Genomic DNA, 27937 nt, shown 5'->3' with positions numbered 1-27937 from the left:
AGCGGTTTCTCCCTAGAAAGGCCCAGGTATTTGCCAGTGAGGGAGTCCAGACTTGCCCAAGGCTTCTCAGCATAGGGTGGGTCCAGGTAGAGGCCCAGGAGGAAAAGAAGGAAATGCACCCTTGCTTGTGTACTTTGCAGCCGCTGTGCCCTCCTGTAACAGCCTGGTAGGTGTGGTATCACCTCCACTTGCCGGTGAGCAAACAGGCGTGTGTGTGTGTGTGTGTGTGGGGGGGGTGTTCAGGGGTGTGGGGGGCTCAGGTTACTTGGCTTAGTGGTGGCACAAACCCAGGCCCAACCCCAAAGCCTATGCTCCTCTGGCGCAGCCAGAGGTGGGGGCCGGAAGGAGAGGGTGGCTGTTAGGGAGTCCTGGGAGTAGGGGCGGTGGGCAGGACCTGGTACGGGGGTGAGAAACCAGGCGCCGAGGAGTTCAGGTAAAGAAAGTTGGAGGACGACCACAGGAAAGGAAGGAGAGAGTTCGGGACGCTGCGGAGCAGGGGTGGTGGCTGGCGAGCTGGCGGGGCTGGTGTGGGGTGCAGGTCCCACCCGTCGCCGGTGGGCAGGAAGAGGCCGGACGCTGTACCTGCAACACCTGTGGGCGCCAAGCGCGCCACCCCCCACCCCCCCCGGCCCCGCCCATCCCGGGAGGACTCTTGATTCCGGTTCCTGCGCAGCGCGCAGGTATGGCCCGGCAGGGGCGGGATGGGGTGGGGTCGGGCAGCCTGAGCTCTGGGCTCTGCTCCTCGCCCTCAGCTCGCCTGGCCGCGACCCGCGTTGCCGTGGCTACCGCCGCCCAGCAGCCAGCGCCCCCACAGGGAGGGGTCGAGTCCCCCGCCCTCGGCAAGTGCGGAGCCCGCAGGGCTGGAATGCGGGGTCCCGGGCGGCTCGGGGCCGCGCGCCCGGCTCTCCCGGCTGCTTCCGGCCTGGCCTGGGCGGCGGGCGGGGGGAGGGCGGCCCGGCGGGCGCGGGGGGAAGGAGCGAAGCCCGGCCCGGCCGACGCGGCTTTGTCTCCTTTGTTCCCGGCGGTGGCAGCGCCGCGGCGGGAGGGGCGGGCAGCGGGCGCGCTTTTCCGCCCCTCGGTCTCCGGGTAACAGCTGCGGCGCCGCCGGAGCCACCTCCGGGGGGCGGGGGGCAGCGAGGCCGCCGCGCGCAGATCCCGAGCCCGCAGCGGCCGGCGCCCGCCTCGGCGCGCTCCTCCCGCGGGGCCCGGCCGGGTGGTGAGTCCGGGGCCCGGGGCGGGGGCCCGGGGGTGGCGGTGAGGCCCCGGGGGGGGAGGGGCCCGGGGCGCGATGCCGCCAGGCAGGGGCAGCCCGGGTGAGTGGTGGGCAGCTTCGGTCCTGAGAGTTGGGACCACACTTCTCCGCACTGAGGGAAACTCTGGCGGCTCCGCCTGTAACGCGATTGGGAGACAGAGGAGGTGGAGCTGCTCCTCCGCGCCCCCTCCTCGCCGCCGCCGCTGCCACAGCCGGGACGGCCGGCCTCTTCCCCGCCCTCCCAGGACCACTGGTGGGGTCCTTGCCCCGCGGCCGAGGGAGGAGGGAGGAAGGTCGAAGAAGAGCCGATGGGGAGGTCTAGGCTTGCCCTCTGTAGTAACAGCCCTTCCAGGCTGCGCTCAGCGCAGCTGACAAAGGCGGACTGTGAGCCTTGTGCCAGGCATCCCCAGAGGGAGACCCCCCACCTCCCTACACGACCCAGGCAGTGGGTGATTGATGAGCGCTCCTGAGTCCGCGCGGGTGTTGCGTAAATGGTGGGCCCCTCCACCCCACCTCGAAACACAGACAACAGGGCGAGCAATGTGCATTACAGTGCTGCCGGTGAATCTCTTCTCCCGGGGGGACACTGGGAGCTAAGCAGGAGAAGGGGAGGGAAAGTCCAGTTTCCCATTGATCCCCTTAAATGAGGGCTGGGGTACCACCCCTTCAGGTGTGGAAGGGCGGAGTTTGTTAGCCCCTTTGGTTGGTGAGGACAGCCCCAGGAGGGCCCCAGAGCTGCTTTCTCTTTGCAGATAGAAGTTAGGCAGCTGAGAGCTCTGCTGAAGAGGTCTAGAGAAAGATGAGCCCAGAAGAGACCTCAAGGCAGGCCTGGGACCTGGGTACAAGCAGAGTTAGGCTTTGCCTGTGAGTTCGAATGGGGCCTGAGATCTCGTGATCCTGTAAGTTGAGGACACGAGGCCTGGCTCCAAACCAGCCTTTTCAGTCTGCTCTGGCTTGGTTATTAATAAAGTGGGCCTGACACCTTGTCCTTTGAGAGGCCAAGTGGCTGGAACAGGGTGTGGGCCCCGTATCTCCCCTTCTGAGTGGATTTCCTTGGCTGTGAAATGGGGGTTCTTTCAACATGTGAGGAACACCTGCTTTGTGCTAATATCTGTCTTAGTTGCTGGGGCTCCTGCCTGCAAGGAGCTTTAAGTCTAGAGTTGGGAGAGTGGAACAGAGAGAAAAGTGTCTTTGGTTGGTGCCACTAATGCCAGGCACACACATTTCATGTTTAATGGTCAAAGCAGTCTTGCTTCCCATTCTGCAAATGGGAAATCTGAGGCTCAGCCCAAGCCAGAGCCGCACTACACACTAGAGTGGTAGCTGGGATATGCCCATTCCATCCTCCACACAGGGTGGACTCCTCAGGAGCCTGGGGGGACATGGAAGGCTCTCCTGGGAGATGGTTGGGAATCAGAGTTAACTAGATAGAAAGGGAGTGGGCATTCCAAGCAGGGAGGAGTGTGAAACAGCCCACAGTTAGGCCAGCAGGAGCTAACAGCATGTGTGGGGGAGCCCTGGCATAGATTGGATGGAAGAGGGCGTGGACTGGAGGGGTTTGACCTTTATTCTTCAGGCCTTGGGCTGCCCCAAAGACAGGGGAGAGATGGGTTCTGATTCTGCTTGAAGATCCTGTGAGGTAGGAGGGGTGGCCTTTAGGGGCTGGGGGCTGCTCTGGCCAGTGGCAGGGGTTAGGTGAATTCGAGTGCCTCGAGATGTCACCACCCCTCTTTCCCTTCTCCCCCACCTGTGGTATGTGGGGAAGGGTGAGGGTCCTGCTTCAGTGATTGAAAGAGTCCATCACTTTTCCCAGAGTGGGTCAGCCTTCAGCCTCCTATGTGGCCTGGCCAGGAGCTCTTCTGATCCCTCCCATCCTCCTGTGGGCCACTTGACCCAGTTGTGACTTTACATTTGGGGAGTGTCTTGGTTGCTGCCCCTTGAGGGTTGGAAAGCTTTGGCATGCAGTAGGCTCTGAGCAAATGTTTGTAAGCCAATGACAGAGTGACTCTTGGTCTAACTATGGACCCTTTGCCCCAGGCACATCCCTGGGCAGGAGGCTACTGGAGGGAGTGCAGGAGGTAGCCTCCGCCCATCCTCAGACAGACCCTGTCTTCCCAGAGGAAGAAACTTTCTTCCCCGACCCCTTGGAAACAAGGTGGGGGGCTCCTGGGAAGCCTGGCCTTGCCATAGTCCTGAGTTCACGACTCTCCCTGCTATCCCCTTTCCCCCACCCCCTCGGGTAGCAAACAGAGGCGGCCTTGTTCCTGCTCCCATAGAGCTGCCCTGTTCTCCTCACACTAAAAATGGAAACCCCCAAGCTATTTCGGGAGCAGTGCCCAGCTGGGCTGTGGCCATGGCTCCCCTGCTCCCACCAGGCGGCCGGACCCTCCTCCGAAACTTATGCCCAGTCCACTCACTCCGGGACAGTCTCAGCAGCACCTTGGTGGGGCCTTGGCGGGGAGGAGCCGACCCTGGCTGAGGGAAGCTCTCCCTCAGGCAGACTGGCCTCTGGGTGGTGGGAGGGGCTGGGCAACGTCGCCTGGGCAGAGGCGAGTAGGGGAAATATCTCCCGGCCTGGCCTGGGAGCAGCACTTCCCCAACCTGGTGCTCCTGGCTGGGGACCACCTGGGGCTGGGGAAGATGGTGTTACCATGGTTTTCTGCTTCAGCAGGCCTTAGCTGGGGCCCACAAGGAGGGATCTGTGAGGAGAACAGGCACCCAGGGTCTGAGGAGGTCCTGGGGATAGACATGGTGACTTCCTCTGGGACAACCCTCCTCCAACCCTGGGCCCTGGCTCTGCTCTGACCTGCAGGAGGAGAAATAATAGCAAGAGATGCCCTGGCTTCCACAGCCCTGTAGGACTTAGGGCTCAAGCAGGGAAGTGTGCACGAATCTGTATGTGTGGGTATCTGAATGTGGGTGGTGGTGTATATGTCTTTGCTGGGGGGTGTGACATGCCCTTGCGCGGAATGCCTATTTGTACGTGTGTGTTCCTGCGTGTAAGGAGGCTGTGTCTTTGTGCGAGTGTTTAAGTGTGTGGTACGTGGGTTGTGTTCCTATGTGTGTCTGTGCGACGTGGACATGCCATATCTGCATGTATCTGCACGTGTGCAAGTGCCCGTGTGCTCGTGTATGGGTGTGCACCTGCAGGGCCGGCGGCATGTCTGCTTCTTGGTGTGTGCAAGCCTGTGTCCGTGTCTGTGCCAGTGGCAGTTTGGGCTAGACAGCTCCTGGCCTGTGTGGAGGGTGTATAGCGGGGTGCCCTAAGAGGACAGAGTTTGGTCAGAGGGTGAGAAAGAGACAGTAGCTACGAAGGGAGAAGGGGCTGCAGAGGACAGGGCCATGCTGGGGGCCTGGCTGGGCCCCGCCTGCCATGGGGCTCCTTCCTAGTTGCCCTTTCCCAGGCCCTGAGGGTGCCTGGTTCCGCTGCCCTCCCCCTCCCTGTGTGGGCTCTGAGGAGGCGTCCCCTGTGGAATGTGTTTGGTGGCCGAAGGCCAGGCTGGGCCCAGTTCCATTGGCAGGCTGGGCAGCGGGAAGGGGAGCCCGGGCTCCCACATGCCTGCAGCCCAGCCCCCAGCTTCATGCTCTGCTATCTCCCTGGCTAGGTGACTCCCACACAGGTCATGCTGTTGTCTCCTGATCCAGCCGGCCCTGCCAGGTGAGCCTGACCTCACACCTAGGCACCTGGGAGAAGTGTGACTCCTGCTTCTTAGGGCTCTCCAAGGTGGCATCCAGTCATTTAGGTCCCAGTCCTGGCAGCCTCAGTCTCCCTCATCTCTTCATTGGTTTTGTGGATTCCTTCTGGATTCCTGGCCTGAACAGCCCTTCATCCAATTCTTGCTCTGCTCTAATGTGCAGATGGCCCATGGGACCTTGCCCTCCCTCTTTCCCCCCTGCAGGCAGCTGACATCTGTGCAGAGGGGTCCTCTCCCTCCTCGGGGTTCTGGGCCCCTCCTTCCCATCACCTGCTCTCCTGCCTCTCCAGGCCCTGGTCCCTGGGGATGGGATGTTTCTCACATCTCTACCCCTCTAGCCCCTTACCCTCGGACCCTGTGGTGACACAGGGCAGTGCAGGGAGAAGCGGGGGTGGGGTAGGATGGAGGTCTCCTGAGAGAATAGTGCTTGCAGGAAATGGACAGTGTTGAAGTTTCCAGGAAAGATCTCCTGACCCCTTGCTAGTGTGCAATCCTGGGGTCATCCTGGACCACAGTGCTGTCTAAGCCTAGGCCTCCTCTGGTCACTCCCCCCGGTTAGGAGGGGCATCTTGGCAATGTCACGGGCTTACCTCCCACAGTAGCCCCTCAGCACTCCATCTCTCTCCTTGCCAGGTGACCATGCCTGCCCTCGGCCCAGCTCTTCTCCAGGCGCTCTGGGCTGGGTGGGTCCTCACGCTCCAGCCCCCTCCACCAGCTGCTTTCACTCCCAATGGCACGCATCTGCAGCATCTGGCACGGGATCCCACCTCAGGTACCCTCTACCTGGGGGCCACCAACTTCCTGTTCCAGCTGAGCCCTGAGCTGCAGCTGGAGGCTACGGTGCCCACTGGCCCTGTGCTAGATAGCAGGGACTGCCTGCCACCTGTGATGCCTGATGAGTGCCCTCAGGCCCAGCCTACCAACAACCTGAACCAGCTGCTCCTGGTGAGCCCAGGGGCCCTAGTGGTGTGCGGGAGTGTGCACCAGGGGGTCTGTGAGCTGCGGCATCTGGGCCAACTTGAACGACTACTGCTGAGGCCTGAGCGGCCTGGGGACACCCAGTATGTGGCCGCTAATGACCCTGCAGTCAGTACGGTGGGACTGGTGGCCCAGGGCTTGACTGGGGAGCCTCTCCTATTTGTGGGGCGGGGATACACCAGCAGGGGCGTGGGGGGTGGCATCCCTCCCATCACAACCCGGACCTTGTGGCCACTGGACCCTCAAACTGCCTTCTCCTATGAGGAGACGGCCAAGTTGGCCGTGGGCCGCCTCTCCGAGTATAGCCACCACTTTGTGAGCGCCTTTGCACGTGGGGCCAGTGCCTACTTCCTGTTCCTGCGGCGGGACCTGCAGGCTCAGTCTAGAGCCTTTCGTGCCTATGTGTCCCGAGTGTGCCTCCGGGACCAGCACTACTATTCCTATGTGGAGTTGCCTCTGGCCTGCCAGGGTAGCCGCTATGGGCTGATCCAGGCTGCAGCTGTGGCCACATCCCTGGAGGTGACCCAGGGGGAGGTACTCTTTGCTGCCTTCTCCTCGGCCGCTCCCCCCACTGTGGGTCGGCCTCCGTCAGCAGCTGCTGGAGCATCTGGAGCCTCTGCCCTCTGCGCCTTCCCCCTGGACGAGGTGGACCGCCTTGCTAACCGCACGCGAGATGCCTGCTACACTAGGGAGGGCCGCGCCACGGATGGGGTGGAGGTGGCCTACATCGAGTATGACGTCAATTCTGACTGTGCACAGTTGCCTGTGGTGAGTCCCAGCTCGTCCCTGTCTGGCATTTACGGCCAGGCAGCTGCCCGAGGAGTCCAAAGGGAAGCTGGTGGTGTGGGGGCTGATCAGGTCAATGCATGTTATGTGCTTCCTTTGTGTCTGGGTGATGGAGATGCCTTACGAAAATCGTGGCACTCAGGGGACAGAGGGCCATTCAGAGTGGGGCTTGGACTGCTTGCTGCAGAGGTGGTATTCGTGTAGGTGGACTGAAGGTGTTTGGGGTCCTAGGGTATGGGGTAGGGACCTAGAATGTGGGAAGATGGGCCCTGTTGTTTTACGTTATTGAGCAAGAGAGGCAGGTGAGGTTGAGGCTTGTTTGGCTCTAGTCTCTGGATAGATAACACAGGGGAGAAACCACAGCTAGGGGGACCGAGTGAGGGAGAGGTGGCAGGGACCCAGGGGAGTGGACCTGGACATGAAGACGCAAGCTTTGAGAGGCTTTGGGCAAGTGGTCCAGGGGAAGGCTGAGTGCGTACCCTGGGGGAAGGCCAAGGGTGTGGGAAGGTGGAGCCCCAGATATGTGGGGATCAAGAGCGGGGTAAGGGGCTGCTGGAGATAAGCAGCTGAAGCCCCACTAAGGATGCAGCTGTGGGCAACATCAGGGAGGGCTGGCAGAGACACTAGGGGTGGGGATGAGGCTGTCCAGGGGCTCCTTAAGGGAGGGGTGACGGAATAAGGCCATCCAGAGAAGAGAGTCATTCAGCAAAAGCTGGCTGGGCCAGGGGATGGGGATGTCCAGGGAGGGCCTTACTGGTGCTTCTTGCTGCCTATAGGATACCCTGGATGCTTATCCCTGTGGCTCAGACCACACGCCCAGCCCCATGGCCAGCCGTGTCCCCCTGGAAGCCACGCCCGTTCTGGAGTGGCCAGGGATTCAGCTAACAGCTGTGGCAGTCACCATGGAGGATGGACACACCATTGCTTTCCTGGGTGACAGTCAAGGGCACCTACACAGGGTGGGTCCACAGGAAGTACCGGGCCCTGCCCCAGGGTCTAGAGGGAATAGGTTGCTGGCGACCCAGCCTGGGAGGAGCTATGCCTGTGACCCCTGGGACACACCCCTGGCCCTAAGGCTGGGAGAGATGACTTAAGCTTCTCTTCCCAGAGCTGGATGGTATTTACCTGTGATCTCCCCCACCCCCTGCCCAAGGGCTGGGTGGGATGACTTGTACTAGCAGAAAATTCTGCTTGTAGATTGCTTCATTGTGGGAAGAAGAGAGGGCCTTGGGCCTATGGCCGTGGACTTGGGTCCCAGAACTTGTGGTCTCTGATCTCAGGTCTACTTGGGCCCAGGGAGTGATGGCCACCCATACTCCACACAGAACATCCAGCAGGGGTCTGCGGTGAGCAGAGACCTCACCTTTGATGGGGCCTTCGAGCACCTGTATGTCATGACCCAGAGCACAGTGAGTGCCAGGCGAGAGCTGGGATCTGGCTGCTGGGAGGGGCCTTGGGCAGGGCCAGGGACCCATATGTGGAGGAGTCACTGGTGTTTGGATTGCTGTCACAGCTTCTCAAGGTTCCTGTGGCTTCTTGTGCTCAGCACCTGGACTGTGCCTCTTGTCTCGCTCACAAGGACCCATACTGTGGGTGGTGTGTGCTCCTTGGCAGGTCAGTTCTCCACCGACTCCTGACCCATTCCCCAACCCCAACCCCCACCTCCTGCCCTCCCTGGTCCTGCATAATGGCCCTGTCCAGTATTCCTGGTCCTTGGCCCTTGACTTGCAGCCCACGACCCTTGGATGCCTCAATCCCCTACCTCCATTCTCCATCCTGGGCATCAGTGCCTTGCCAGGGCAGACGTAGCCTAGTGTCATGGCCCACCTGAGGATCCCGCCCAGGTCCCCAGTATTGGAGGTGTCCCTGCTCCGTGAAGGTACATCCTGGTCATTCTCCTGCAGGTGCAATCGCCATTCCGAGTGCTCACGAGGACAGGGCCCAGAGCGGTGGCTGTGGAGCTTCCAGCCTGAGCTGGGCTGTCTGCAAGTGGCAGCTATGAGTCCTGCCAACATCAGCCGAGAGGAGCGGAGAGAGGTGAATGAGCAGGGCAGGCACATGCCTCGTGGGGAGGACTCTGGTGATGGGTCAGGACCTTGCATTTTAATGTCAGATGCTCTAAATACCACGTGGCCCTATACAAGTTGCTTGTCTTGGGGCCTTGCTTTCTCTGTCTGCTTCTAATCCAGGCTAGAGGGCATTTGTGAAGGCTTGAGGGCTGGTGGCCCCTGTGCCCCCTCACATTGGGTGCTCTGGAAACACAAGCCCTGGTCTGCTGCCCGGTGGCTCCAGCAGCATGTCCTGGCCTCTCTGTCCAGGTTTTCCTGTCAGTGCCTGACCTGCCACCCCTGTGGCCAGGGGAGACGTATTCCTGCCAGTTTGGGGATCACCAGACTCCTGCCCTGCTGACCAGTTCTGGTGTGATGTGCCCTTCCCCGGACCCTAGCGAGGCCCCAGCACTGCCAAGAGGAGCCGGTGGGTGAGAGAAGGGGCCAGCCCTGGGGCCTGGGAGCCCCACCCTCCTCCCATCTTGCTCCAGGGGGTGTGGCTGGGGTGACGTGTGATTCCGAGTGGGGATCCCTGAAATAGCACTTTTCTCTGGGCCCCCTGGCTAGTCCTCAGTCCCCTAAAGTGCCCATTTTGTGTCCTATGGGCTGTGTTCCCCAGATCCCGGGTGCTAACCCCACTCCTCAGCCTGGGCCCTCTCTCCCACCCTGCAGAGCACGTGTCAGTGAGCGTGGAGCTCAGGTTTGGCGCTGTGGTGATTGCCAAAGCTTCACTCTCCATCTATGACTGTGCAGCAGTCTCTGAGCTCCGCCCGTCTGCACAGTGAGTTCCTCCCCGACACCCCCAGCGCCCAGGCTGCCCCGTGGCGACCTCTGCCCCATGGCTGTGCTCTGTGCAGGTGCCAGGCCTGCGTGAGCAGCCGCTGGGGGTGTAACTGGTGTGTCTGGCAGCAGCTGTGCACGCACAAGGCCTCATGTGACGCTGGGCCCATGGTGGTTAGTCAGCAGGTGAGCGGGACCTCCAGCTGGGCCCCACAGGGGTTTGGGGTTCCCTTTGTGAGGGTTTCTCTGATGGCCCGGGGTCTGTGTGCCTGCCTGCCCATGTGAGGCTCTGTTGTGAGCACCCGAGCTGCTGTGTGTGACGGACTCACTGGAGAACAGCTGCTGGTGTCCCGCCTGTTTCGGGGAGAGGACCTTTGTAGCTGAGCGGCAGGGGAGGTCTGGGCCTCAGGTCCCGCCTCAACACAGATGCCCCTGGAGCCTGCCCTCCCCGCCCTCCTTTGGAGAATTAACGGGCTGTTTTTGTTTCTCTTTTCCTTGGTCTCCTTTCCTCTTAACACACCCTTTGCCTGCCTGCCACCTGCTCCCTCGCCTGCCTGCTGAGTGGCCCCTCCTGTCTTTCTCTGCTTCCCCCTTCAGAGCCCGCTTCTCTCCCCAGCCCCTCCCGCAAGAGATGTACCCACCCCCTTCCCACCTGAAGCCCCCCAGACCCCAGTCACCCCTGCTCCTGACACCCTTCCCGTGGAGCCTGGTGCCCCCTCCACAGCCTCGGATGTCCCACCTGGGGATCGCCCTTCCCTGCTCAGCCCCTGGGGGCCGGGGGCGGGTCCTGGCCCCATACCTGCCTCAGCCTCCACAGAGTCACCTCTCCACGAGGAACCTCCCCCTCCCGACCCCCCCAACAGACGTGGAACCACTGTCCCCGCCCCCACTGACTTCGGACCCACGGCCACACCCGAGGACCTCTTGGCCTCCCACCCATCGCCCTCAGATGCAGCAGCACTGCCCCCTGCCCCTGCAGACCCCGGCCCCGAGGCCGACCCCTCCGTGGCACTCTTGGACCAGCCCCCCGGCACTGCTCCCGCCACCACTTTCCCAGGGGCCGCTGGCTCCACGAAGCCCGCTCTGGACTGGCTCATGAGAGAAGGCGGAGAGCTGCCTGAGGCGGACGAGTGGACGGGGGGTGACACACCCGCCTTCTCCACTTCCACCCTCCTCTCAGGTGATGGAGACTCGGCTGAGCACGAGGGCCCTCCTGCCCCCCTCATCCTCCTGTCCAGCCTGGACTACCAATACGACACCCCCGGGCTCTGGGAGCTGGTGAGGCCCAGCCCAGGAAGGAGGCCTCCAGGGGAGGGGATGCGGGGCAGACTCAGGAGGGGTCGAGGGGCAGGGTGGGGTCTGCAGCTCCACGCCGGCCTGGGCCCTGAGTTGTGTGCAGGGAAACAACCGAGGTGATGGGGTGGGCTCCATAGACTGCCTTGCTCTTGGTGTCTCCAGGAGGAGGTGAACTGGGGGGCAAGCTCCTGCCCTTGTGTCGAGAGTGTTCAGGGCTCCACGCTGATGCCAGTCCACGTGGAGCGAGAAGTCCGGCTGCTGGGCAGGAACCTGCGCCTCTTCCAGGTGAGCGTGTCCGGTTGCGGGCATATTGGCGGCCTCCTTGGCTGTTGACAACTATACCTGAGCCCTGGAGAGCAGGAAGAGCGCCTGGTCCTACATCTCGGCCCTGACCTGGGGCTCTGCTAGTGGCCCTGCGGGACTCACTGGGGCCAGCTCCTAAAGCTGCCTCAGCAGCTGTGTCCTCTGCCCCCAGGACAGCCCAGGAGACCATGAGTGTGTGATGGAGCTGGAGGGCCGTGAAGTGGTAGTTGAGGCCCGGGTCGAGTGCGAGCCACCTCCAGAGACTCAATGCCACGTTACGTGCCGGCAGAACCAGGTGTGGGTCACGAGTGCCTGGGTGGGCAAGGGTATGCCGGCCACAGGCTGGCTACCAACCTCAGCTGGCCACACCACATTCATCATCCCAGCCCCACACATAACCCTGTGACCTCGAGGGAGTCTGAGTACCCCGGCTCTGACCTCTGACCCTGTGGCCTCACGGGGTCCTTGTCCCCCAGTTCTGACCTCTGACCTCGTGCTCCCACAACTAGTCATTTGGTCCTTTCTCTGACCACCACCGCCCCCCCAGGCCTGATGCCTCCCCCAGGCCCAGACTCTGACCCCACTCCCATTTCTCCAGCTCAGCTATGAGGCTCTGCAGCCAGAGCTCCGTGTGGGACTGTTTCTGCGTCGGGCTGGCCGTCTGCGTGTGGACAGTGCTGATGGGTTGCATGGTGAGCTAACTGGGGCCTCTGGGGCCACAGGGCTCCTCCAGGCCTGCCTCTCACATTTGTCTCTGCCCCCCTCCTGCCCCGCCCCCGCAACCAGTGGTGCTGTATGACTGCTCCGTGGGACACGGGGACTGTAGCCGCTGCCAAACTGCCATGCCCCAATATGGCTGTGTGTGGTGCAAGGGAGAGCATCCACGTTGTGTGGCCCAGGAGGCTTGTGGCGAGACCGAAGCTGTGGCCACGCAATGCCCCGCGCCCCTCATCTACTCGGTGTGTTGAAATGCTGGCATGTCCCTTCTTCACCGCTGCCTTTAGAGGGAGAGTGGGGTGCTGTGGGTCCAGGGGTCCCGAAGGTGGGAGTCTGGGACTGCCTTTCCAGGCTGCCGAGGGTTGACTGGTGGTGGAGGTGAGCAGTCCGTGTCTTGGAACAGGTGGAGCCGCTGACTGGGCCTGTAGACGGAGGCACCCGTGTTACCATCAGGGGCTCCAACCTGGGCCAACACGTGCAGGACGTACAGGACACAGTCAGGGTGGCTGGAGTACCCTGTGCTGTGGATGCTCAGGAGTACGAGGTCTCCAGTAGGTGAGTCGGCTGGACTGACAGGAGTTCGGCACCCTTCATGGGCTCCCCGGTTGGCTTTCCTGCTCATGGCTGCCCATCTACTACTCCTCTGCCTTTTCCTCTCCCCCTTTGCTTATTTCTGGTCACAGTGTCTCAGAGCTAAGGTTGCCATTTGAGGCCCTGGAGCACCCACCTCGGCTTTGTGCACGGACTTGCATGTTCCTGGCCTGGACTGCTGGGGATCATTGCTGGGCCTGGGCCCAATCATTGCCTAGAACCAACAGGTGGCCCCATCTACATGTTCTCACTTGGTGTTCTGAGTGAGCATGGCTGTAGTTGTGGCAGCAAGGTTCTCAGATCCCAGATGGTTGTGCTCAGGGGCTGGGTTTCCACGAGCTGTCCTTTCTTCCCCAAGCACTGCCCCTGGAGGGCTTTTCCGGGCACAGACTTGTGGCCCGTCTGCTGAGTGCCAGACTCCTTGCCTAGTCCCTGGGACCCCGGTTGCCTTCCCAGGGACTGTAGCTGATAAAGGTTCTGGGTCATGGTAGCCTGGCTGGCAGTAGCAGGGTCCAACGGTGCCCACCCAGGACATTTCCAAGGAGATATCCACAATCAGCAAATCCCAGACCCGGCTGATATCAGGGTTACCTGGAGAGCCTGTCCAAAACCACCATAGAATGGGTCCTTCAAGCCTACCCTCAGAGATCTGGATTCTGTAGGCCTGTGCTAGGGCTCCGTGATCTGTATTTTAAACCAGACTTTGCTAGAGCGTGTGGTATTCCCCCTGTGTGTTATGACCAAGAACTTTCGGTGACTGTCTAGACTGTTAATGATTCTAGAACCATGAGACTAGAGTAACTTATGAAGTGATTTATAAAGAGATTAAAATATTCTCTGGCCAAGGTCTCTCCTGGGTACTTTACATATCACTTTTTCTGTTTTCCAAAGTGTTGGCGGTGACTGTTACAATGTCACGGAGTCGAGCCACTGCCAGCTTCACCATGGGGACATTAATTTGTCCCAAGCTTCTCTGTTTTCTGGCTGAGAACCAACATTTTCTTAGATTGCTCACTTTCCCTTTCCATCTATCCCCAGACCTGATTAGAAGCTTCCAGGGACATTTTTTTTTTTTCACGAGGAAATCAAGTTTCCACCACTTTGCAAGTGGTGTGGTGTGCGTGGTGATGGCAGCTAGTTAGGCCACTCATCAGTTTGGTGCTCGTCCCTATAGCCAGCCTCAGAAGGCTCCTTGTAAATTTGTGCCGCGCAGAGAGGTGAATTCCTCTCGGCAGGGGGCTCTAGGGTTGGACTTGAATGATTGAAACCATGCTATTAACTCTCAGATGCCAAAGCCCCCTGGTGTGCCATCAGGAATTCCCCCCAAAGCGAGAGGATCTCTGTCAATCTTGGGAGCAGGAAGAACACCTCATTTAGTGGGGCAGCCAGCTCAGTTTGAGGGGTCCTCGGTGCGGCCTGGCACCCCAGCCTGCCTTGTGCCCACAGCTTCGTGTGTATCACTGAGGCCAGCAGGGAGGAGGTGGCTGGCGCTGTGACGGTGGAGGTGCCGGGAAGAGGACACGGTGTCTCAGAGCACGACTTTGCCTACCAGGTAAAGTGGCTCCCCTGCCAGCCCGTCTAGTTTTGCCTTCCTGGGGCTTCTCACCCGGGGCCTTCTTGTCTTCCTCAGGCTCCCCCTGCTTCTCTGTTTGTGGCCTCATGTCTGCCTGTGTTTCCCTATCCCCCTTCCCACAGGACCCGAAGGTGCATTCCGTCTTCCCAACCCGAGGCCCCAGAGCGGGGGGTACCCGCCTTACCCTGCATGGCTCCAAGCTCCTGACTGGGCGGCTGGAGGACATCCGAGTAGTAGTTGGAGACCAGCCTTGCCACCTGTGAGGGCTGCTTCCTCATTCTGCAAAAAATCCGTGTGCCGTAGGGAGAAGACAGAGGGGTGGGATGCTAGGAGAGCAGAAAGGGGGAGAGGGCCAGGTCTGCTCCATCAGAAAGCGGCCAGACCCTCCCTCAGCTGGGGCCGTCGGGGGACTGTGGCCTCCAGGGTCACGTGTGGAGCTTGCAGTCAGCTCTGAAGGGAAGTGAGCTGGGGCCTGAGGGGGTCCCATGTCCTGGAAATCATCCCTGTCCCCTTCCTGGCCTGCCTTCCACTCATCCCTCCCTTCCCCAGGCTGCTGGAGCAGCAGGCGGAGCAGCTGCAGTGTGAGACCAGCCCCCACCCCACGCCTGCCACGCTCCCTGTGTCTGTGTGGTTTGGGGCCGCTGAGCGGAGGCTTCAACACAGCCAGTTTGAGTACACATCAGACCCCAACGTCACCTCTGCCAGCCCCACCAAGAGCTTCCTCAGGTGCTGGGCCAAGGGCATGGCCTCATGGCATGCGGCAGGGAGGTCTTTGCAGCTCTAGTATGTGGGGAGGTTGCGGGGCTTTCTGTGGAGGCCGTGACTCCCGTGCTGCTGCTGGGGAGAGGGCCGAGGGGCTCTGGGCCGGGCTGGCCCCAGTTCTCATAAGCCATGGGTGGTTCACGGTCTGTGTTGCAGTGGAGGACGGAAGATATGGGTCCGTGGCCAGAATTTGGATGTGGTACAGACACCAAGAATCCGAGTGACTGTGGCCCCGAGAGCACCGCAGCCCGGCCAGGGGCTTGGGCGGAGACGCCGCGTGATCCCAGAAACAGCGTGCTCCCCTGGAGCTTCCTGTGGTGGCCATCATGTAGGACACCCATGGGCGTCCCCTGCTTGCACTAGAGTAGCCAAGGCCCTCATCACTCCACACTCCACCCCGTGCACAGCCGTGGGTGGCGGATACCAAAGAGGCTATTGCCCTGTCTTTGCTGGGCCCCCTTCCTGAGGATGGCCCTCAACTCTCCTCCCCTGTCTTTCCTCTCTGTGGCCCAGTTTGAGGAGCCGTGCCACGTGAACTCCTCTCAGCTCATCACGTGCCACACGCCTGCCCTCCCAGGCCTGCCTGAGGACCCCTGGGTCCGGGTGGAATTCATCCTTGACAACCTGGTCTTTGACTTCGCGACACTGAACCCCATACCCTTCTCCTATGAGGCCGACCCCACTCTGCAGCCCCTCAACCCCGAGGACCCCACCGCACCATTCCGGCACAAGCCTGGGAGTGTGCTCTCTGTGGAGGTACTGTTCCCGCTCACACACAGGGGCGGGAGGCTCACGACCCTTCACTTTGCTGGTCATTGTGGCTGTGTGTGGCAGAGGGGGCATGAAGGCAGAGCAAGGGCCAGCGGACAGACCTGGCTCCTCACCCTTCACATGTGAGGGCTGAGGGGCTGGTGATGGGCTGCCTCGCCTGACGCATCTGGCTGGAGCCTGGGGCCCCACACACTCTACGGCAGGAGTCTGAATGACAATATGTAAATGGTCTGGCACACGCAGTAGCTGGGTGGCGTGGTACACAGTAGGCGCCTGGGCTGATGCCCATTTGGCAGCCTGACTCAACGTGAACAAACACTTGGCATGGGTTCTGACACGTGCGGTAGGTGGGCATTCTAAAAGGCCACAGGTAGACAACCCGGCATCATCCGCCTGGTGGGCCAGCAGACACAGTAGTGGCTCTGGCTTTGTTAGGTGACTGGGCAGGATTCGGGGGCAACTTTATATTGTCCAGATTTTGAGCTCTGGAAAAGTGAAGATGTGAGGAAGAAGGATGGGAAGGGTAGAGAAGGGTCGGGGGGCAGCTCAGAGGATAGCCATGGACTATCTCCTCCGATACAGGGGAAGAGGTGCTGACCCGGCATCAGCCCTGCTCCCGGGGTGGGTGTCAGGACCATCCTTCCCACACTTGAGGGGATGGAATCTGAGTGACCCCTCGTGTTCCAGGGGGAGAATCTGGACCTTGCAATGTCCAAGGAGGAGGTGGTGGCCATGATAGGGGACGGCCCCTGTGTGGTGAAGACACTGACCCGTCACCACCTGTACTGCGAGCCCCCCCTGGAGCAGCCTCTGCCCCAGCACCACGCCCTCCGGGAGGCACCCGATGCTTTGCCTGAGTTCACGGTCAGTGAGTGGGCACTGGGTTGGGCTGGGCATCAGGCCTGGGCCGAAACCTGGCTCACAGGTGGCTCCCCACATAGGTGCAGATGGGGAACCTGCGCTTCTCCCTGGGCCACGTGCAGTACGATGGCGAGAGCCCCGTGGCTTTTCCCATGGCAGCCCAGGTGGGCTTGGGGGTGGGCACCTCTCTTCTGGCTCTGGGCGTCATCATCATTGTCCTCATATACAGGTGGGTGCAGCTGGATGTGGCTGGGCTGGGGCAGGTAGGGGGGTGCGGCTGGATGGGAAGGGCAGACTAGGCCAGGGGTCAACAAAATTTTCCTATAAAGTGCCAGAGTACCTATTTTAGGCTTTGTGGCCGGGTGGCCTCAGTTGCAGGGGCTCAACTCCACTGTTGCAGAGCAGAAGCTGCCATGGACCATATGCAAACACATGACTGTGGCCGTGTGCCAACAAATCTTTATTTACAGAAATAGGTTGTGGGCCAGATTTGGCCTGCTTGTAGTTTGTTGATCCCTGGGCTAAACTCCTGGGCTAGACTGAATATGGGGTGTGACTTGCCCAGGATGCTACAGGCCAAATTATTCTGGGCTAGGCCTTGGCTTGGCTGGGCATGGCTGGGTCAGACTGTGCCGGCCTAAGCCAGGGTGAGGCTGGGGTAGACACACCTGGGCCATAGGCACCAGGAAGGGCTTTGGCCTTGTCTGGCCTTCCCCTTCCTGACCTTGGTGCTGAGCAGGAGGAAGAGCAAGCAGGCCCTGAGGGACTATAAGAAGGTCCAGATCCAGCTGGAGAATCTGGAGAGCAGCGTGCGGGACCGCTGCAAGAAGGAGTTCACGGGTGAGGCTGCAGAGAGTAGGCCCGGAACATGTTTCAGGGCCCTGTGAAAGTCTGCTCCCGTCGGGTGGGATCCACGCCCAAACCTGGCCTCTTCTGCCCAACAGACCTCATGACTGAGATGACTGATCTCACCAGTGACCTTCTGGGCAGTGGCATCCCCTTCCTCGACTATAAGGTGTATGCTGAGAGGGTCTTCTTCCCTGGGCACCAGGAGTCGCCCTTGCACCGGGACCTGGGTGTACCGGAGAGCAGGCGACCCACCGTGGAACAAGGGCTGGGGCAGCTCTCCAACCTGCTCAACAGCAAGCTCTTCCTCACCAAGGTGCCGCACGCGGCCCCACCCCAGGCCTCCCCACATCTGTCCCCTCCTGGCCCCACCCCTCCTGCCCCAGCCCCGCCCCTTCTTTGTCCCTCCTTTTCTGAATGGGCCCCTTCCTCCTTATCCCGCCTCCCTGGCGCCAGTTCATCCACACCCTGGAGAGCCAGCGCACCTTCTCAGCTCGGGACCGCGCCTACGTGGCATCTCTGCTCACGGTGGCGCTGCACGGGAAGCTCGAGTACTTCACCGACATCCTCCGAACCCTGCTCAGTGACCTCGTGGCCCAGTACGTGGCCAAGAACCCCAAGCTGATGCTGCGCAGGTCTGTGTGGCTGTCAGAAGCCATGGGGGCCTTGTGGTTATGAGGGCTGGAGCCAAGGGCTGCGTCAGACCCTCTGGGGTTTAGGGGTTCACAGAACAGGGAGCCCAGAGGCCCTACCTCTGACCCTGCCCCTCCCCTTTCCTGTCATCCTAGGACAGAGACCGTGGTGGAGAAGTTGCTCACCAACTGGATGTCCATCTGCCTGTACACCTTCGTGAGGGTGAGAGAGGCAGACGTGGACAGGGCTTGAGCTCCCCTCCGGGGCGAGGCGGGACTCTAAACCACACAGCTTCCAGCCCCGTTCAGTCCAGACACTCCTGCCCAGCATGTCTCATTCACCTCAGGCCCTCTGCAGTCTGTCCCCTTCCCCAGCATGGGCCATGTCCCATACAGCTCTGTTTCATGCCTGTCACCTGCCCTGGGGGCCCTCACTGGCTGTCACTTCCCCAGGACTCAGTAGGGGAGCCGCTGTACATGCTCTTCCGTGGAATTAAACATCAAGTGGACAAGGGGCCAGTGGATAGCGTGACTGGCAAAGCCAAATACACCCTGAACGACAACCGCCTGCTCAGAGAGGACGTGGAGTACCGTCCCCTGGTGAGGGAGGGAGGAAGGGAGAGGGATAGGGAGACCGAGTCAGGGAGGGATAGGGGGAGGGAGGGAAAGAGAATGTGAACGTGCATACGCTCAGTGGTGTCTGTCCCTGGTGAGGATGAGGAGGGTAAGCATGTGTGATCATTGTGAATAGCTGGCTGCTGGAGAGAAGCCTTTAGATTAGCTTCTTGAGGATAGGACCTCAGGCTTGAGATGGGGTCAGAGTGAGATAGGGTCACAGCAAGGGTTTGGGGAGCAGTCCACAAGCCCTTGGACTGGGCCAGGGCCTGAGCATTTGCAAGACCATCATCTCAGTGTCCTGCCAGTGATGTGATGTGCCCACCAAGCCAGGAGCCAGCTCTGTCAGTCTTGTCCATCTCTTCCTCTGGGTTGCTATCCCCTTAGTGGAGTGCCTTCTTTGGTGGCCCACGCAGGGCACCTTTCCTGGTGATCCACGCGGGATACCTTCCTTGGTGGCCCACGTGGGGTACCTTTGGGAAAATCTCATTCAGGCTCCACCAAACCTGCCCCCTCTCAGGCCGGTAGGAATCCTTACTTCTTATGAAGCTTCTCTCAGGTGCCTCAGCCTGACCAGTTGAGCCAGGAACCTGGGGACCTGAGTTCAGAGGGACTTGTGTTCACTTGTTTTTTTCTGCCATTCACCCCGTAGACATTTACTAGTGCACTGTGCTGGAGGTGGGGTCAGAGTGGAGGAAGCCGCTGTCCTGGCGGGGTGGACGGCTAAAGAGATAAGAATTAGGGAGTTGTTGGTGCCGAGAAGTCAGAGCCAGTGGCTTCCTCATGGGTTGTCCTTGACCTTGTGTGTTGGTCATCCCATGTGCGGCATGAGCCCTGATTGCTCCCGCATATACCTCGGTAGACCTTGAATGCACTGTTGGCTGTGGGGCCCGGCGCAGGAGAGGCCCAGGGTGTGCCTGTGAAGGTCCTGGACTGCGATACCATCTCCCAGGCCAAAGAGAAGATGTTGGACCAGCTTTATAAAGGAGTACCTCTTGCCCAGCGGCCAGACCCCCGTACCCTGGATGTTGGTGAGGGTGGAGGGGAAGGGTAGCCTGGGGACCTGAGCCAGGGTGCAGGCTGGGCTGGCCCTGGACCATATCGCTCAGTGGGCACAGGGCAGAGGCTGGAACGACCTCTCACGTGGTGAGGGGCCCCTGATCCTAGTCTTTGGAGGGGTTGGATAAGGCTGCCCCCTGACGGTGGGGCCTGTGTCCCTGTGGAGGAGGAGGTAGGCTCCACCGCAGGAAGGGTGTTCTGGAAGCCCTGGACCAAGTCCCAACTTGCTCTTGCAGAGTGGCGGTCTGGGGTGGCTGGGCATCTCATTCTTTCTGACGAGGACGTGACTTCTGAGGTCCAGGGCCTGTGGAGGCGCCTGAACACCCTGCAGCATTACAAGGTGGGAGGGGTAAGAGCGGGAGGCGGGGTAGGCGGGGTGGGGCTGGTGGAGGGGTCACCAGCTGTGATTAGCAGGTCCCAGATGGAGCAACTGTGGCCCTGGTCCCCTGCCTCACCAAGCACGTTCTCCGGGAAAACCAGGATTATGTCCCTGGAGAGAGTGAGTATGCCCCCCACTTCCAGCCCCTACCCAATCACTGTCCTCTGCCCCTGCTTTGCCCAGTTCCCAGTACTGGGGCAGATCTTCTGGACCTGAGGGTAGGCTTGTGTCTACCTCCCTTCCACCTAGAGAAGCCCTCAACCTGTGCTTCCACTCCTGGAAGTTGGCAGGACGCTGGGGTCCCAGGGGACGTGGTACCTGATGAGGGATGACGAGCTGTGGGGTCTTGGCGCAGGGACCCCAATGCTGGAGGATGTGGACGAGGGGGGCATCCGGCCCTGGCACCTAGTGAAGCCAAGTGAGGAGCCGGAGCCTCCCAGGCCTCGGAGGGGCAGCCTTCGGGGCGGGGAGCGCGAGCGAGCCAAGGCCATCCCTGAGATCTACCTGACCCGCCTGTTGTCCATGAAGGTGAGGCAGGAGGGATTGGAGGCTGGGGTCAGGGATGGGACAGGCCGTAGGTCTGGGCTGTGGGGGAGGGGACGGCTACTTATGGGGTTTGGGTGTGGTGTGGGGCTCGCACGGGCATAGTGCCGTGAGGTGTCTGAGGCCGGGCTGGGGCCGAGGTCCCCTGTCCCCTTGCTGACCGTACGCCCTCTGTGCTTCCCCTCCCCAACAGGGCACACTGCAGAAGTTTGTGGACGACCTATTCCAGGTGATTCTCAGCACCAGCCGGCCCGTGCCGCTTGCTATCAAGTACTTCTTCGACCTGCTGGATGAGCAGGCCCAGCAGCACGGCATCTCCGACCAGGACACCGTCCATATCTGGAAGACCAACAGGTGGGGGTGGGGGTGGGGCAAGGCGGGCCAGGTGTGTGTGGGGTCTTCTCTCCCACCCCCCCAGCACGCTCACTGGCCCTGCCTGCCCTACCCACAGCCTGCCGCTAAGGTTCTGGATCAATATAATAAAAAACCCGCAGTTTGTGTTCGACGTGCAGACATCTGATAACATGGATGCAGTGCTCTTGGTCATTGCTCAGACGTTCATGGATGCCTGCACCCTGGCCGACCACAAGCTGGGCCGGGTGAGTGGGTCAGGGTGGACACGGAGGGCACGAATGGGGCAGGGTAGTATGGGCCAGGTATGGACAGTGTTGTGTGTGCGCCGATTCCAGGCTTGGCTGAGAATGTCGGGGAGGAGGGCTAGGGGACGCCTCTGACTCCAGCCCCAGGCTGGGCTTTGTCCCTGAGCTCCCCGGGAGGTGGCAGTGATGACCCCTCAGGAACCAAATCCACTGGGCAGCCTGGAGCTGTCCTGTGATTGTAGGATCCACATGTCTACCTGGAAACCAACCTAGTGGCCCCACCATCACCTAGGGCTCACCTCCTCCAAGTCTGGGCTCACCATAGCCGGAGGCCCAGGGATCAGAAGTCACCCTGCCTTTTCCTCGTTCCCTACACGCAGGGGCAGAGGAGGTATCTGCCTCTCGGTGCAGTGTAGACGGGAGAGTCCAGGCAGTGAGCGCCAGGCATGGGCGAGGTGCTGGCGAGGGGCGCTGGGAAGCAGAGAGGAGTGGCCAGGGCTGTGGTGGTGGCGGGGTGTTGTCACAGTAGTGAGAGCCAAGGGAGTCCCATGACAGATAAGGGGCACCCAGCAGGCAGGGCCTGGGGCTCTGCAGGCCTGTGCAGGGAGCTGTTACCTCTTGAGGGATCGATCTCTAGACTTCTGTGAAGAAACAGAATGCAAACTTCTACTCTGTAGTGCTGTCTTTTGAGAGCAGTTTCTATTCTGTGTGTTCTCGTCACTGTGCCTACAACGAACCCCACCATGAGGACCGGGGAGGGCTACCTCGGGTGGATGCTGTGAGGTGGCTGGGGTTTTGCCCAACCTTCACCTTGCCTCCCCTTCCCAGCAAAACTGCAAATGCTTGCTGGGTAGCTCAGGAAGAGTCCAAACCAGGAATGCCTAGGGTCCCCCCCGCAGAGCGTTGGTGAGAAGGCATGCATGCTGACTCATGACTCAGGCCCAGGGATGCATCGCTGCCGCACACGGGGTGGCGCCATCTTACCTCACCCTCCCGGCAGCCGTAGGGTGAGGCAGCAGGTGCCGTCCAGAGCTCAGAGCTGGGATTGGAACCCACTGCAGTGGTGGAAGATGTGTCTGGGTGTGTTACAAGGTGGGCTCTGACCTGAGAGACCTGCTTCAGGTGCCAGCTCGGCCACTCAGAGTGAGGTGGTGTGGGACAAGTTACTATATTTTCTGGGTCAGTTTCCTGATTTTTATATTTTATTTATTTTATTTGTTAAGTTTATTTCTTTGGAGAGAGAGAGAGAGTGCACGTGCAAGCAGGGGAGGGGCAGAGAGAGAGGGGAGAGGGAATCCCAAGCAGGCTCCACACTGTCAGCACAGAGCCCGATGTGGGGCTCGAATTCATGAGCCATGAGATCATGGCCGAGCCGAAGTCAGACACTTTACTGACTGAGCCCCCCAGGTGCCACAGTTTCCTGATTTTTGAAATGATTACGTGGGGAATGAGCAGCACATGGAAAAGCGGCATTAGGGCTCCATACGGCACGGTGCCCTCCCACCCTGCATGCCGGTTCCCTGCTGTATCCAGGTGGAGGCATGTGGAGCTGAGAAATGGCCTTGGAATAATTGGGGGAGAAGCTCGAGGTGACAGAGTGGAGACTGGATATCGGTGGAGGGGAGTGGGCAGAGGAGGTCCTTGCAGAGGGAAATGGGCCAGGGGCACCAACCATCCCAGTTGCCTGGGACTGAGGGGTTCCTGGGATATTTAGAACGGAAACGGTGCTGGGAAAATTGGGACAGTTGGTCACTCTAAGGGGACTCTCCTCTTTCTCTCCTGCTGACGCCTAGGACTCCCCCATCAACAAACTTCTATATGCTCGAGATATTCCCCGTTACAAACGGATGGTGGAAAGGTATGAGGGCGAGGAAAGGGTCTGGAAGGGGGATGAGTGGACCGATTGATGGATGTTTATGGCTGCAGCCGTGGGATGGGCCCTGTGGAGGGAGGAATGGTTTGTTTACCCAGCAGCTGGCCGTGGTCTCTGGCAGGTACTACGCAGACATCAGGCAGACCGTCCCCGCCAGTGACCAAGAGATGAACTCCATCCTGGCTGAGCTGTCTCGGGTATGGCCCTCCCTCTGCTTCTTGGGTTGGGCACAGGCCTCCTGCCATGAGGATCCTGCTGTTTTGCAAGGAAGCCCTTGGGGCCTCAGCGATCCTGCGAGCTGGTTGGGGGCAGGACACATATCATCCCCATAAATGCAGAATGTTCTAATGGCCACTATAAAAGACCAGGGCTCCCAACATCTCACTACAGAGCAGCAGGCGCTTGTCCCGGCAGCTGCCACCTGACCTGACTCGGCCAGCTGCTTGGGTGCCTGCAGCCCGTGTTTGGGTCTGGGGACGATGTATCCAGAGCAGTGAGGTGGCTGGGATTCAGCCCCAGGACAGCCCAGGTCAGTCTGCCCGTGTCTTCATACAGCATTGCTTCCGTCGGTGTAGACGTGCCCCCACCTACTTTTAAAACAGTCTCCAAACATAAACTCCAGGGAACTTAGTGTTTCTGAACACTAAGCGATGGAGGACCACAAGGACACAGAACACGCAACAATAGCAGCTACGATTTGGTGGTGGTGCTTTGATTGTCCTCTCGCCTGACCCCCATAGGAGCTCCGCAGGTTGGGCGCTATTAGCCCTGTTGTCCTGATGAGGAGGTGCGGGCTCAGAGATGGCCCCATGGAGGAGCCCCGTGCAACCTCCCGGAAGATGTGATGGAGATCAGAGCAGACCTAGCTGGGTCACAGCCCGTAAGCGGCCGCTGTCCCACTGGGCTCTGCAACCATCTGGGGTCCCAGCTGCCGCCTTCAGGGGAGAGAAGCAGGGCCCTGCTCACGCTGCAGACCTGGGATCCCTGGTCTGTAGGCAGGGCTTCCTACTGCAGGGCCTGTCCTTTCTGCCACCTCCTCCCCATTTCCCAGGGGTCCTGTGGTTGGTGACAATGCTCGTCTCTCTTACCTCTTCTCCTTAGAACTACTCTGGGGACCTTGGGGCACGAGTGGCCCTGCATGAACTCTACAAGTATATCAACAAGTACTATGACCAGGTGGGCAGAACCCTGGGCCCTGATGGAGGGAGGGAAGGGCTGTGACTAGTGGTCTTCCCCAGGCACAGAGCAGGGTCAGGGCAGGGTCCTGGTATCTCCCCTGCTCTCCCCGTCCTTGCCCTCTCCTCTGGGGCTCCTCGGCAGCAGCTGGGATGCCGGGGGATCTGCCAGGGTCTGGAGATGGTGTGGGGGATGGTCTGGGAAGGACACAGCTGCTGCCTCTGCCCCCACCTTGTCCTGGTCCCCATCCCTACCCGAGTCCCCACAGTGGCAACGTGCTGTGCACGGCCAGAGAAGAAGGTCCTGCCAGGAGTGGGTGAGGGGATGGCAGAGCCAGCAAGGGGGCCATCTGGGGAACTTGGACTGGGCCCCAAGATCACAGCACCTACGAGTCAGCCTGCTAAGTGTCTGCCAGAATCGTCCTCTCGGATGTTTGTGTGGCACCAACGATGTGGCTGCTGCTGTTCAGCGATGAGGAGCCTGCCTGGTGGCCGGCCTGGGGGATAGTCATTTAACGTGAATTCCAGGCACCCCAGGCTTGCTCAGGCAGTGTGAGCTCCTGCATGGGGGAGGCGGGGGTGTGTGGTACCTCATGTACCCTCATGTAAACGGCACAGGCCAGCCCCCCCTGGGCTCCACCGCTCCCCTGTGGCAGCCCTCATTTGTGCTTATGTGGTTGTTGGTGTTGGGTCAGAATCTGTCTGTCCTGCCATCAGTGAGCCTTGTGAGGGCAGGATCACACGTGTCCCATCATTGTGGGGTCCCTGCTCCATGCCAGCACCTGGAATGGGAACATAGGAAATGATTGCTGCCTGGTGGGGGCAGGGGGAGCCAGGGGACTGGAACAGGGCTTCTAGGGGTTTCGTGGGGGGAAAGGCTAGCATGGTGGGTGTGGCTGGGCTCCACTCAAAACAATTTTTACTGATGGAGGTAAAACCCCAGCAAGGCCCCGAGGAAGTAAGACGGCTCGCTGAGGCCCCCAGTTGTGCCGCAGTACCTGAGGAGGCCTGCTGAGGGCTGTGGGTGCATGCGGTGGCTGGTAGGCCCTGCTGACTGACCGGTGTCTGTTGCAGATCATCACTGCCCTGGAGGAGGATGGCACGGCTCAGAAGATGCAGCTGGGCTACCGGCTCCAGCAGATCGCAGCCGCTGTGGAGAACAAGGTCACGGACCTGTAGGGAACTGGCCAGCCCTGGCCTGCCATTGCCTCAGCCCTGCCCGGGCAGCCCTGGAACCGTGAGGGAGAAGCTGCCTTCTTAGATGCCTGTAGTACCTGACGAGCAGAGTTAGTGGAAGGTGGCCCCCGGGCTCCTGGGGCCTCTGGCCTGGGCCCTGCTGGACCTACCTCGCAGGCCTGGGGCTGTGAGGCTGATGGGGTGGTGCCCAGCCTGCTCCCCGAGCCCAGTGACCCTGTGGGCTCTTTTCTGTGTGACGTCGGTCTGTGGGGAGTCAGGGACTCAGGGCTTCCAGAGAGTGGCTGGAAGGGCCTCCAGCCTCTGGAGAAACTGTACTGTTCCTGAACACTGGTCTTTGTCCCACCGGGATTCCGAGGGGAAGGAGGAGAGCCCCACTTCCTGTCCTTTCCTCCTCCATCATCCCTGACCTCAGTTTAGCTGCCTCCAGCCTTTTGCTGCTGCCACGTTCCTAGGTCTGAGAGATGAATGCCTTTCCTAGGCCACTACAAACTGACCCTTTGTCAGGGCTAGCTGCCTCAGGGCCACCCTGCCTCAGAGGCAGCGAGTGGGGAGGGGCACTTGCTGCAGGGACCTGGGGGAGACCGGTGGCCCCACTGACCCAGCTCTTAATTAAAGGATAACACACTGCTTGGCGTCTGATATGTGGGCTTGGCCCAGCCCCTCCCTTGGTAGGAGGTGCCTGATAGGCAAGGGGAGGGGGGGGGAGGGGGAAGGGAGGATCTGTACCCTGGATGGGGGGTGGGGGGGTGTCTCAGGACCCCCATGCAAGACTTCAGACTGTCAGGCTGGCCGGGCTCTTTTTGGCTCCTGGGCAGGCCTGCTGGGGTGAAAGCATCTGGGAGGGAAGTGAAAACCCCATTCAGTCTGGGCTGGGGAGCCTGCAACCCGAGGTGGAGGGGTCTGAGTCCCTTCAGGAGCTCTGTCTTGTCTGCTGCTCAAGTGTTCTAATCTAATGCCACCATCCGGGTCTCGTTGTCTGGAAGGGCAGTGGGAAAGGAGGGCACCGGTGCAGGCAGCTTCAGGGAGAGTGGGTCTGGGGGCCCTCTTCCGCAGTCCTGCTTCCAGGCTCTCCACACCTCTGTTGGCTGGGGCTGTTTGAAGGTTCTCCAGGATACCGAGTTGTCCCCTCACTCCAGGAGTCTGGGGTAGGGATCCCAGCCCAACTGTCTGCCTGTGTAATGGCTGCCTTGGGTGGGGTTTCCTGATTTGTACCTGGAGGTGAGCTTCCAGACTGTCTCAGTTGGGTCTTGTGTTGCTGGGTCTGTGGGGCTGTGTGTTGATGCCCCTTTGACTGAGACCACCCTTGTCCTCCGCCAGAGGCCAGCCTGCCAAACAGAAATATTCTAGAATCTTGACATGGCTCTCCCCCTTGGCTCTCTGCTGACTCCCCAAGCCCATAGACCTCCCAGCCTCCTTTCCCCTCTGACTAGGGGCCCCACCCCCACTTGGGTCTTCACTGAGTTTGAAGAGACAGAGGCTGATAGGATTTTAGGAGTCCCTTCCCTCCCTCTCAATGGTTCTAGATAAAACCATCTCAGAATCCTTGTCCCTATAACAGCAGGAACCACACTGGTCTGTCCATGCCCACTGTGGTCACAGCTGCTATTCTCTGTTCTGATGTCCCTCCCTCCCCATTTCTGCCCAGTGTCGGGACCACAGTCAGAGAGGTCAGCAGTCGGGCACCATCATTTGGAAGCATGGGTGCTTTAGTCCTTCAGATAGTGGCTCAGAATGGCTCAGACTCCCTCATGGTCTGTCAGGCCAAACGATGGGCTCTCAGGGAGCAGGCCCAATGAGTTCAGTCTGGGGTGGACTTGGTCACAACAGGCCCACACTTCTGTTCCAGGCTTAGGCCACTACAGGTTCCAGGACACCAGTATAGGTGAGGGGAGGAAACCAGGTACCTGAGTGTCTGGGGGTGCTGAATGTTGAATGTACTCTGAGTTGTTCACTTTCACTTCTCAGCCCTCACAGAACACTGTTCTAGAACAAGGTGGATAATGAAAATCTATCATGATAACGTAGGAATTTCTAAGTCCTCACTCAAATGCCATGGCTGAGAACAGAGATCCCATCGCTGATAGTTCTTTGTGATTGTTCGCTTGGGTCTGGGCCACAGTTTCAGTGTCAGACACTTGTCATCCAGTTTGACCAGTGTCTTCCGAATTTTTCTGATCAAGGTTGCAAAAGTGTGCCCTTGTGGTGGTATTTCCCACAGACATGTTAGCGTGCTAAGGACCCTGTTTCTCACCGGGGGTTCCTTTAGGGGTTCAGGAAGTGATTTGCTTGAGTAAAAGGACTTTCATTAATTTAAATATTGGAATAACTGTCCAGACAAGATCCAGGAGTTGTGTGTTTTTGTTAACTTTTTTAGTAGTTAAATAACTGTGCTAGTCGATATAATGGCTGAATTTATGCTGATAAATGTTGGTATCATTTTGGAAGTCACTTGAAACCTTGGGATTGGGCAGAAGGACTCCAGCCCCTTCTGGCCAGTGCTGATAGATGGCTCTCGGCTGTGCTGGGCGCCACAGGGTAGGCCTGGCTGTTCCAGGCTTCTCTGTTCAGTGCCCAGCTCGTGTATCAGGTACTCTTCCACCCCCCAG

At 60.0% G+C, this 27937-nt stretch overlaps 2 protein-coding genes across 6 annotated transcripts; one reads left to right on the top strand and one right to left on the bottom strand.

Moving 5' to 3' along the window:
- Positions 1 to 659: 659 nt before the first annotated feature.
- On the top strand, positions 660 to 25958 carry PLXNB1 (plexin B1). Of its 5 annotated transcripts, none has more exons than XM_045492807.1 (38): positions 704 to 839; positions 4858 to 4910; positions 5581 to 6693; positions 7488 to 7670; positions 7992 to 8120; positions 8225 to 8325; positions 8616 to 8748; positions 9030 to 9186; positions 9432 to 9540; positions 9617 to 9725; positions 10137 to 10817; positions 10998 to 11120; positions 11311 to 11433; positions 11737 to 11830; positions 11925 to 12097; positions 12259 to 12410; positions 13893 to 13998; positions 14142 to 14278; positions 14569 to 14745; positions 14938 to 15109; positions 15295 to 15537; positions 16240 to 16416; positions 16494 to 16642; positions 17153 to 17253; positions 17358 to 17575; positions 17716 to 17894; positions 18048 to 18114; positions 18345 to 18491; positions 19369 to 19537; positions 19802 to 19905; positions 19980 to 20064; positions 20300 to 20472; positions 20681 to 20841; positions 20939 to 21086; positions 22880 to 22944; positions 23081 to 23156; positions 24061 to 24135; positions 25209 to 25958. In XM_045492807.1, exons 3-38 carry the CDS (start codon positions 5587 to 5589, stop codon positions 25311 to 25313), a joined length of 6408 nt encoding a protein of 2135 aa, XP_045348763.1. In that variant the 5' UTR covers positions 704 to 839; positions 4858 to 4910; positions 5581 to 5586; the 3' UTR covers positions 25314 to 25958. The 5 variants fall into 5 exon arrangements, with proteins under 5 accessions (XP_045348761.1, XP_045348763.1, XP_045348762.1 ...); XM_045492806.1 differs by lacking the exon at positions 704 to 839 and adding an exon at positions 942 to 1216; XM_045492805.1 differs by lacking the exons at positions 704 to 839; positions 4858 to 4910 and adding an exon at positions 660 to 680.
- On the bottom strand, positions 783 to 4414 carry LOC123604932 (basic salivary proline-rich protein 1-like). The gene is made up of 3 exons (XM_045491074.1): positions 4397 to 4414; positions 3854 to 3951; positions 783 to 1620 (listed from the first exon to the last, which is right to left on the bottom strand). Exons 1-3 carry the CDS (start codon positions 4412 to 4414, stop codon positions 783 to 785), a joined length of 954 nt encoding a protein of 317 aa, XP_045347030.1.
- Positions 25959 to 27937: the final 1979 nt, after the last annotated feature.

The sequence above is a fragment of the Leopardus geoffroyi genome, chromosome A2 (genome assembly GCF_018350155.1).
Source record: "Leopardus geoffroyi isolate Oge1 chromosome A2, O.geoffroyi_Oge1_pat1.0, whole genome shotgun sequence".
Classification (NCBI taxonomy): Eukaryota; Metazoa; Chordata; class Mammalia; order Carnivora; family Felidae; genus Leopardus; species Leopardus geoffroyi.
This window is presented reverse-complemented; position numbering and strand designations above follow the sequence as displayed.